Source organism: Dysidea avara, chromosome 3 (assembly GCF_963678975.1).
Source record: "Dysidea avara chromosome 3, odDysAvar1.4, whole genome shotgun sequence".
Taxonomy (NCBI): Eukaryota; Metazoa; Porifera; class Demospongiae; order Dictyoceratida; family Dysideidae; genus Dysidea; species Dysidea avara.
The window spans coordinates 22,215,149-22,225,911 of NC_089274.1; the positions used below are offsets into that span (position 1 = coordinate 22,215,149).

Sequence of the window (10,763 nt, forward strand, 5' to 3'; positions counted from 1 at the left end):
AGAATCAAGAGGGCAAGTTAATTCCAGCAGGGAGATAGATGGGTTCTGGGAATTGTATATTACAATGTCTGTACGGTATGAAGTTATTAGTAGATCGGGTAAATTGATAGCTACACTTTGACAAATGGAGTATCAGCATACCTTTAGGCCATACCAAATTGATCATAATATGTTTCATGGACTGTTAGCCCTCTAACAGTGACCTGGTAGGTTGAAAAAAGTAAATCTTTTCCAGTTCCAACTGACTCTTTTTTATTAGAATGCTTATGACTGCTCTATTAGAGTATCTTGATCTTTGCAGGTGCAGGTAGTAAAATCTTTCTGAAATTAAGCATAGATAGTAATTAATAGCTATAAATAGAGTGGGCAAGCTCCATTCCTCCTTTGCTCTACACTTATGGTTACTCATACAATATTAAGAATTTACAGCTATACTAGCACTCGTAAGAGATCACGTGATTTACATTTTTCACTCCATTTTAGAAAAAATATCGATAGTCAGTTACGACAACGAGGCAGCATGCATTGGTTTTCAGCTTTGCTCTCAGGATCAAAATGAAGAATGGAGCTATGTGGCCGTAAGGCCTGGAGCGAACATGTTCTGGCATGTGGTTCTAACGAGCCTCGGACAAATGGGAGGATCATAGATAACATTATCTATGGGAGGATATAAGCCATTGGTGACGTGACTTCAAGTGTGATGAATATTTTAATACGCGTTTAGGGAAGCCCTGGAGGTTGGATATGGGAACTTTGTGAAGATTGGGCCGTTAGATATCAATCTTCACTAGTAGTGAACCAAGGAACACCACATGGGTGTAGTTTTATCTACTGCTCAAAGCTTGCTATTTAGCAGCACTTTGCATGTATGATGTAGGTACAATCTGCAAATATCTTATTTGTGGACAATCCTGTTGGAATGGGTTTCAGTTATGTCACAAGCAAAGACCTCTTGACAACTAGTTCAACTGAAATAATTATATAGCTGTTGATCTGTTGACATTTCTGCAGAAATGGTACCAAGTTTGTAGAACTTGCATTTATAGGCTTTAGCTATTGCAGTAATAGCTACACAGCTAGTGTTTTGATCTACAAATATTCTGTGTACTGTGTAAGATTTTGATGGGGGAAAGTTTGACAAACTCCTAATGTACATTAATGAAGAAATGGACAAATGTCCTGTACAGTAGATATAATTTGCTGTGTGTACTATTAGGATATGCCATTTTACATCTTCAGTGAATCTTATGGTGGAAAAATGACTGCTGCATTTGGTTCTCTTCTCATTATGGTATGATTGTGTATACGTATGTAGGTCAATCAGTAAAATGGGATATGTTTTGTGTAGGCTATTCATGAAGCTTCAAAAAATGAAATGCGATTTTAAGGGTGTAGCTTTGGGTGATTCTTGAGTATCTCCAATTGGTAAGTGAATGTGCATGTGCGCATTTGTGTGTACGTGTATTAGTGTTGCAGACATGCCATTGCGTGAGTCTCACTCTTTCACTAGTAATCTCACTCCTAACCCTCTGTTTCTCACTCTTTCAGCTTAGTCCTCATGCATTTCTCATACCTGATCTGCTTCATAATTAGCCCTGTGCTTAAAATTGGACAGCCCTGTGCTTATTTTTATACTTTGAGCATGCAGCGACCTTTTTTTTTTTTTTTTTGGTTTTCACTATCAAAAATCCTGGAGCTGCACTTGAGTCTAGTCCACATTGCTGGTAGTGTTTGAGGTCTCACTCCTAAAATTGTTCAGAGGTTGGCATCTCTGGTGTTGTCTCACTAATGGCACGTATTCATTACTCAAATTCGTATAATTAGAAGATACAGTCGATGGGTCATGCACATTATTTGGGTGAAATTTGTTTGTATTTTGTTAAGATGGATTCTTTGAATGAATACTGTCTGGTATTAATAGTTATTCTGCTGCATTCGGTACAAATTCTGGTGCTGTTGTTCCTGATTAATTATTTGAAAAGATGGTAAGCAGCAGCAGCAGCAGCAGCAGCAGCAGCAGCAGCAGCAGCAGCAGCAGCAGCAGCAGCAGCAGCAGCAGCAGCAGCAGCAGCAGCAGCAGCAGCAGCAGCAGCAGCAGCAGCAGCAGCAGCAGCAGCAGCAGCAGCAGCAGCAGCAGCAGCAGCAGCAGCAGCAGCAGCAGCAGCAGCAGCAGCAGCAGCAGCAGCAGCAGCAGCAGCAGCAGCAGCAGCAGCAGCAGCAGCAGCAGCAGCAGCAGCAGCAGCAGCAGCAGCAGCAGCAGCAGCAGCAGCAGCAGCAGCAGCAGCAGCAGCAGCAGCAGCAGCAGCAGCAGCAGCAGCAGCAGCAGCAGCAGCAGAAGTAGTGGCATTTTGGAGGGAATACCTCTCTGAAGTGTACAGTATAGCTAAATAGTTAGTTTGGTACGGTGCACATTTGTTGTGTTCCAAACTGTTCAAATCGTAACTGTTTTATACAATTGCTGTAAGAGTGTGTGTTGTATGGTGCATGTAATTGTATAGAATTTCGTGGCTAACACTGTATAACAACAAATATTGGCGAAACTAATATTTGGCGATTTGCTATAAAATTGCAGTTGGCAAAAATTTAATTTGGCAAAATGTTCTCATTGAAAATTTGGTGGTGCACGTGAGTGGTGTAAGGACTAAGTATGCTTGCTGTAGCATATAATCCTTTTTCTGCTGAAATGTTATGGTTTCAGTCACTGCATGCATCAGTCTGGCGGAGTTGCTATTCATGGTCCGAATTTGACCTGCTTTAAAGAATATCCGGGTCCTTCTGTAGTCATGGGCCACGCAAATTATCAGGATTATTTGCTGCCTGTAGGCACCTCACCAGTGGCGTAGTCAGGAATAAATTTTTACCGAGGCAAAGTTTATACATTGACCTAATTGAAAGGGTCTACTTCTGACTCAAATGATTCACAAATACTTTCAAGTATGGGTGGTACAACATTTGCAAGTTGACTCTCTGGTTGGATGGAAGAAACTGTTTCAGAAGACTCTGAGTATTTTTCACATGCCATAAGAAATGCTCCAGCGTTGTTAATGCTACAGTATACCATGCTTCAATTATTAAACTAGTTTAATTGCATTCAACTGGCACAAAACTGAATTAATCCAGAGATAGTTTGAGTGGTCAGGCCATCCATGGACTGCAAGGAAGGTCATAGTCATGCACACTATACTTGTTATTGATGTTTAAGTCAGAGATTATCTCTTTCATGTGATGCTCAACTGCATATGCTAAGCATGTCAAGCTAGGGACTCTGGGAAGTAATTTAATACAATAATTTTTTTAAAATTTTTTTACCCTGATACGATAATCAATAATAAATGTAAATGATTCAGACCTAATGAGAACGGTGGCTAATCTGTACTGAATGCTCTATTAGAGTATATATTACGATGACTGCTCTATTAGAGTATCTTGATCTTTTACAGTGTATAGAATCTATGGCTGTAGTACTAACAAGCAGGGCAAGAGCCTATGGCTACGGTGACACGGTGCTGGACCACTTTTCAGCTACTTGAATTACAGTAATGCTGTCTAGTATAAATGTTTGAATAGAAAATCAAGAGTGTCTAAACTCGGGTCTGCTCAGCCAGCTGTTGGTTGTTGAGAATTAGCTGCCTCAGCTGCCTCAATGGTAGCTACGCCACTGAGCCTCATCCATTTATCAATGGATGCACACAAATTCATGTCTGTTACTGTCTGCAAGCTTACATAGAGCCATGCTCACTAATCGAGTACAAGCTCTAGTCTAGTCTGTAAGCCACACCCATTTGCATGTGTGGAACCATGCTAATTCAAAGGTGTGTTTAAGTATTATCCACAAAGTCACACTTGGGTTGTCGAAACTTCAACAACTGCTATCAAAGCTTGAACCTTAGGCACAAAAATAATATTGACAGAATTTAAATTGGGTGAATTGCCAATCTGCCAAATTTGGTTCACCACCAAATTTAATTGATATACAGCATACATGATCATAGATTTGGAATGAATTCATCTATTGATTTCAAATGAAAACCAAGCTGTTTCTTTTAGCAAGACCTTTAATTTGAAACTAGAGGTGAACCAATACCACTTTTTACCGATACTTCCGATATGAGTATTTGTACTGAAATTATCTGCCGATACCGATTCCAATACCAATACTAAGCATTGAAGCCTAGACAAGTTTATTATAAAAAATTCACTGTTGTGATACATAGCTAGCTATTAAAATATCATAGTAGCTAATTGTGCAGTTTGATTGAGAAGTGATGATCTCAGTTCGATCAAGTTTCAAAATATTCATTGTATAAATGATAAACATCATTGTGGATTACTAATTGCTTGTAGTTTTCTTGTAAGCTTGTTGATTAGGTAATTAATTGCGTGGGTGGCCAATAATTTTACAATGTTTGTTACAGCCTTGCAACCAAACCTTTTCATGAAAAAGCAAGCCAAGTAGTCTAAACTTATTTCTTTGAGCACTGTCATTTAATTACAAAGGATCCACATGCTCTAATATATTAGAATACACATGGAGCTATTACCGTACAGCGTAATAATTCGACGGGGGGAAATTTTGACGAATTCATTATTGTCAAATATTTACAAGGAAAATTTTGACGAATGTGTTGACTTCAGTATTGTAATTAACCAGTCACATGAGCTTTGATGAGGAAAAATTTGACGAATTGCAATAATTTGCCAAATTCGTCAAACCCCCCCCTCCCCCGTCAAATTATTATGCTGTACGGTATAGCAATACTTGGAAAAGAGTAACAAAGGCTTTGTTTTCACTACTTTGTTAGCCCAATTAAGTTATTTGCTACTGGAAACTTAGGTTTAGTAAAAGGGGTAAATGTCTACTGGTGGTATCTGTACCTTTGTATTGCTGATACTGATCCGATACCAATACCACGTACTGGTATTGGCACCGATACTGGTATTGGTATCGGTCCACCTTTATTTGAAACTATGTTGTAATAGTACAGTACGATAGTACTGTATAGTAGGGACCACAAAGGAGTAGGTGTGACCCATGAAAAACATCACCCAAGGGTGCGTGGCGCCATTTCTTTTGTGGTATATGTGGGTTCATCAGTCATGATTGTACAAAAGGAGTTAACAAACAAGTACACACAAAAATTTGGAATTTTCAACTAGAGTATGGACCATAGCACATCGATAAAAAGTATACAAGCTGGAGTAGTGCATGATATTAAATCACAGTAAAACAATAAGAAGTGTTATATCCCTACTGTGCATTTCAGTTAAACAATAAATGTCATAGAAGTTGGTGACAACAAGATAAGAAGGCAGCTGTTACTGTAGAAGTACATGTGCACATTATGTTTTTTGATTCTCTCTAGCACACTGACCATATGGACATTTACAACTTTCTTGCGCATAGAAACAGCACTGTACACCTCTCCTTCAACCAGGGATATGTTCCTACTGGACCTGGTGAGTGTGCATGCGTGTGCGTGCGTGTGTGCGTGCGTGCGTGCGTGTGTGTGTGTGTGTGTGAGAGAGAGAGAGAGAGAGAGAATGAGAATGTTGCTGTTAGCCACACTACCAACAAGTGGTGTGTTACCTGGCCCACTGTTCACACACTCGCCTCAGGTTTACTGACTGTTCTATTAGAAAATGCCAATCGTTTTCTGTTAATTAGTCCCTAAAGCTAACACAATGCCAGATTCCCACATATACCAAGTGTTTCCAAATTTATATGATGGCATAATTGCCATGTCCCCAGTGTATGAGGTGTGCATGTGCATGCACATGTTTGTGTGTGCAGGTCAAGGTCCAGGTGGGACTTTGAGTGTCCACACCTTCACCTGTGAGACATAGTACAGCCCCCTGTGGGTTACCAGTTTTTCCCCAGGAGGATTTACCTGCACTGACTCCTAGCACCTGAGTAACACAAAGGTGGATAGGCGTGACTGTGCCAGCAGCAGCCAAAGGCTTTGCTTTTGTGTGCGTGTGTGTGTGTTGTTTACAATGTTTTTCATTGTAGTGTTACTCAAGGCAATAGCTCGCCATGTGTTACAAGATGATTCTCTCTCAGCTCTGATGAATGGTCCAATACAGAAGAAACTGGGTAGCACCATCCCTGAAAATGTTACTTGGGGAGGTGAACAACAAGAACTATATTTTGTATTTTAAAAATTGATAATGTAGGTCAGAGTGGGGCAGTTTTTGAAACTCACAGTGTCGATTTTATGAAAGATGTTCTCAGTGATAGTGAGTGAAACTTCATATGGTAGTCAGTTATTCTGTATAATATTTTCTCTTGACAGTTAAGTATCTGCTACTTTATGGTGTGAGGGTGGTGATCTTTAGTAGACAGTTGGACATTATATGTGCTACACAGGGTGTGTGTGTGTAGTGTGTGTGTGTGTGTTGTGTGTGTGCACGTATTTATGTAGTATGTGTACATGTGTGAGGACATCAATGTTCTAGGCACACTGGCATGGGTCAAGAAATTAAAATGGAATGGACTCCCAGCTTTCCTGGCTGCTCCAAGGACCCCACTATATGCAGACACTACCCGGCCATCAGGGTATGCCTCCACGCAGACACTATACCCATCAGGGTATGGCTTCCACCAGGCATTTCATAACATGGAGTTCTACTGGATACTCAATGCTGGCCACATAGTAAATAAGTTAGGAGCCTGATGAATCATTTATGACCTAATAATTTTTTATGCAACTACTGAAAATGGTGATGGAGATGGGATTAAAATTTTTACATAGCATTCTTTGATCGTCCTTCATATAACACATATTCCTTTGTTAATGTGTGAATCGTAGACATTATAGAAAATTAGGGATTATCATTATAGTAAGGATCATTACAGTGAAAGCATTTAAACTATCAAGATTATCACCTGAAGTGAAAATTTAATCCCTATTTTTGCCATGTTGGTTTATCACTAATTGTATGGACTAAAATAATGATTAAATTTGCTCTCCAGGTAGTGATCTTGTATTGTAATGATCCCTACTAGTGTGTAAAGTTCCTAATTTTTTCTTAGACTTGTTGGTTAAGTTATTTTGTCCCATTTATTTTGCTTGCAGTGCAAGGTGTCGATTTGCAGATAGCACATCTATGGCTTTGTGTGTTACCTATCATGTAAGAATGAAATAAGAATCATTGTACCACTCCTCCAGCAGTTAAAGTAAGCACTTACATATTGTTCGCCATGTGTATGGGGAAATCATGTTGCCCAAAATGGGCTCTATAAGTTTGCTACTGTTCTTTGCTTTGATGCAATTAATGATGAATTATGTTTATACATGCATGTATGAACACACGCACAAATGCACGCACATGCACACTACACAAAAGAGGCCAAATTGTAAGTTTATGATACATGCATTGTAGCTGTAACAGTATGCCAAAAACCATGTATCAAGTTGAAATTGTCTAACATTAATAACAGGTGGTGTTCGCTGTTATTGAGTCTGAAGTAGTCAGTAGAAAATTGCAATTTTGTGACAAGCATTTCAGGTTGCATTGAAGTATGTTTGGGCTTGATTGTACCTAACTAATACTGCCAAAACACCTTGTGGTATTACTTTGTGCCTGATTTCTGGTCATTTTTTTGTGTGGGAAAGCTCAAACCTTCGTGATCTCTACTATACAGTACTACCATACTGGAGGAAATAACCATGGATTTGAACATTTTCATCCACTGTCGTTTCAGTGTGCTATTTTGTGTCTACGTATTGACAGGCTTATTGGCTTTTCTCTCTCATTTTATTTTGTAGACATTTCTTTTACATTGTTTACTAACTTTACTGTATTGTATTATGTACTAAACAAGAAGTTGTTTGTGGACATTGGAGGGTATGCCATTGCCAATGGTGAATACTGGCAGTTGAGTATCGGCAAATATTTCAGCAGCATTAATAACTCAACTGCAGTGTTACTCTGCTTGGGTGCTATATTACAGAATGTATCAAGTAAAGTTTATTCTCCTTTGTTTAGTATTACTGATAATTGCCATTACATCCTTCCTACTACAGAGTATAAAACTAAGCTATTCTTTTGGGTCTTATAAAATTGTTGCAAAATAGTGTTCATGTGGAAACTGTTGGAAATGCAACTCCTGCACCATGTATGGTTGAATTGATTACTGCCTGTGTAGAACTGCATGACTCAGGCTGAGGGTGATATTTGCAATGCCACTCAGCACATCAGTGATCATTAGTGAGGTGTGCTGTGTATTGACCTCCTCAACTGGAGAAATGAAGATACCTATCTGCTATATAGGAGGTCTCAAATTATTTTAGAGAATCTGTCCAGAAGTCTCTTAATGGATTTTAAAAACCTCAAAGATCAAAGGATTTTGTGCATACCATTTTCTAAATGTGAATATGGTGATGTGTGCATTTGTTTTTTCCGCCATTCAGGTTCCCAAGGATAATGGAAAGGTGGCATTGACAATGTTGGAAATGGTAACAGGCCAGTAAAACATGACCATCAACTGTTGAAATTGATTTTGTTTTGTATACATTTATTTTCATGTGTATCTTTTTTTGTGCTAGTGTTTAAAATTTGTGAGTGTGCTTTCCTGCCGCCAATAAATCAGAACATGTTTTGGTGTGGCACACATGCAGGTATGTGATGCAGAAACAAAAGATGAATTCCAATCACATGTATAGTAGGGCTGAGCGCTACTACCGTTTTAGCGATATATCGCGATATTTTGAAAGTATCGATATCGCGATATTTTGTTATTAACTATCGTGATACCATACCATGCCTGTACATTACTGTCATTAAAAATCCATTTGTTATGCAGTACTTGGCTAAGAATCCTTGTAAATGATAAAGTCCACCCGTCTGGTTTCCCCTGCAGAGAGGTGTGAACACCATAACAACCTCAAAGCATGTGTTACAATAACTGTTACTGTAAACAAGGATGATAGTGGCTAGTTTGCTATCACCTATAAGGACTTCCTACAGGAATGCTGAGCAATAAGCTATGTGGCACCAGCTATGATTGACTTGTTTGTAAGTATCGTGAACTATTCAGTATCGTGAATAGTGACTTTAGTATCGATCGTGATACTAAAATGGCAGTATCGCTCAGCCCTAATGTATAGGCATATGCATGCATGCAGTTAGCTATACATCTATGCTTAAGTATACCTTTCAGCCTGATTGTAAAATTCTATAAATGATGATGGTGCTAATTGTAAAATTATAGACTGAAATAGCAGCCTGTATATAGTCTTGTACCACAGAATAGTGACTGAAATTATACATATATATTTGATGCAGTCTTCCATGGCCCTAAAAGTATATATCACTTAATAGCTCAGTATTTTTCACCTTCTAATCCAATAGCTACAGTGTAGCTACTCTTAATTTTAAGTCTGCTAGATTAAGATTAAACATGGCAGTAACATCGGATTACTAGTTGGGTTTCTATGTAACTTAAAACTGCTTCCAAACTCATCCTTAATTGTACCTACTATATAGTTTTTTTTTAATTTCCTCCCTTTCAGTCCCTAAAATTACTTCCATCTTTGATTCAGTGCAATATTTGGCTTTCCAGATCAATCTTATTTTTAAACTGTGCACTAGCTGTGACACCACAGTGTGGTTTTGGTGTCACAGGGCACACTTGTGTGTAAAGTGTCACACTATTTTTTACAGACTAATCATAGCAACTTGCGATTCGATCAGCTCCTGATTGTGAAAAAAGATTGAGATACTCTAATAGAGGAGTCAGTTATTGTAATAAAACAGTCACAGTTGAGGTGTGCTGTGTGGTGACTCCCTCCACTGAAGATATCCACTGAGATACCTATCTGTTGGAGGTCTCTATGCATTTTAGATCAGACTAATCGTAGGCTTTGTGATTTTGCGCAAAAACCATGACATGCCAAAGGATTTTATGCATAGATCATGAAGCTCTCACCATCAAACAGGCATCAACAAACTAGAGTCAGTTCAACGCAGAGCAGCAAGATTTGTTCTCAACAAACCATGGAATAATAATTTGGACAGTGTAACTGTGATGCTAAATGATTTGAAATGGCCAACACTTCAAAGTCATCGCAAATATCTTAGATTGATCCTACTATTCAAAGTTGTAAATCATCTTCAATTAATACCTGAACAATATTTACCCTCACCCGCAAGACTGAGATCAACTGAATCATCCTTGTAAATTTTACCACATTCAAACCTCTTGTAATACTTACAAATTCTCCTTCTTCCCCAAAACGATACCTGAATGGAACAGTAATAACATTAATAACCTATCCCTTGCAGATTTTAAATAACTAAATAAAATTTTGTATTAGCGTTTTACCCCTTTAGGGGCTTTGCCAGTTTGCTAATTAATAAAATAAAATGAAGCCAGGAAACATTATTGTCTGAAGCTACATATTGTTGATGAAGGTTTCGTGCTGGTACAACGTTGTAATGAGTTGGAACAGTGCTCAGGCGGAAAATCTCAGTGAATTTGAAGTGTGGCGACGTAAACGAGTGCTTGATAGACACGCCAGGGACCTTCAAAACGAAAGTTTAAAGACGTAAAGATAGTTTAAGTGTCTTCTACTGATGTACGACTAACAGTTGCGATGCCACCATCAGTGTGTTGGCAATGGAGCCTGTCACAAAAGGTTCAATGTTTGATTTATGTAAGAAGTCTTCAAACGGCTTTCATGAAGCTTTAGTACAAATGGGAGACCTATCACTCAGAACTAGTCACTTTTGCTAGCATGCCTGTAAGTTTGCAACACTGA

At 38.7% G+C, this 10,763-nt stretch overlaps 1 protein-coding gene across 1 annotated transcript; it reads left to right on the plus strand.

Annotated features, from left to right (window-relative positions):
• Positions 1-5,375: 5,375 nt before the first annotated feature.
• LOC136248409 (retinoid-inducible serine carboxypeptidase-like) lies at positions 5,376-7,154 on the plus strand. Its single transcript, XM_066040192.1, has 5 exons — positions 5,376-5,457; positions 6,011-6,127; positions 6,175-6,237; positions 6,294-6,368; positions 7,077-7,154. The coding sequence occupies exons 1-5, from the start codon at positions 5,376-5,378 to the stop codon at positions 7,133-7,135; spliced, it is 396 nt and encodes a 131-aa protein (XP_065896264.1). The 3' UTR covers positions 7,136-7,154.
• The last annotated feature ends 3,609 nt before the right edge of the window (positions 7,155-10,763 follow it).

Coding starts and splice junctions, on each gene's coding strand:
- LOC136248409 (XM_066040192.1), top strand. CDS start 5,376: ATGGACATTTACAACTTTCTTGCGCATAGAAACAGCACTGTACACCTC. Junction 6,128..6,174: donor TGAAAATGTTACTTGGGGAG/GTGAACAACAAG, acceptor TTGATAATGTAG/GTCAGAGTGGGGCAGTTTTT. Junction 6,369..7,076: donor CATTATATGTGCTACACAGG/GTGTGTGTGTGT, acceptor TTTTGCTTGCAG/TGCAAGGTGTCGATTTGCAG.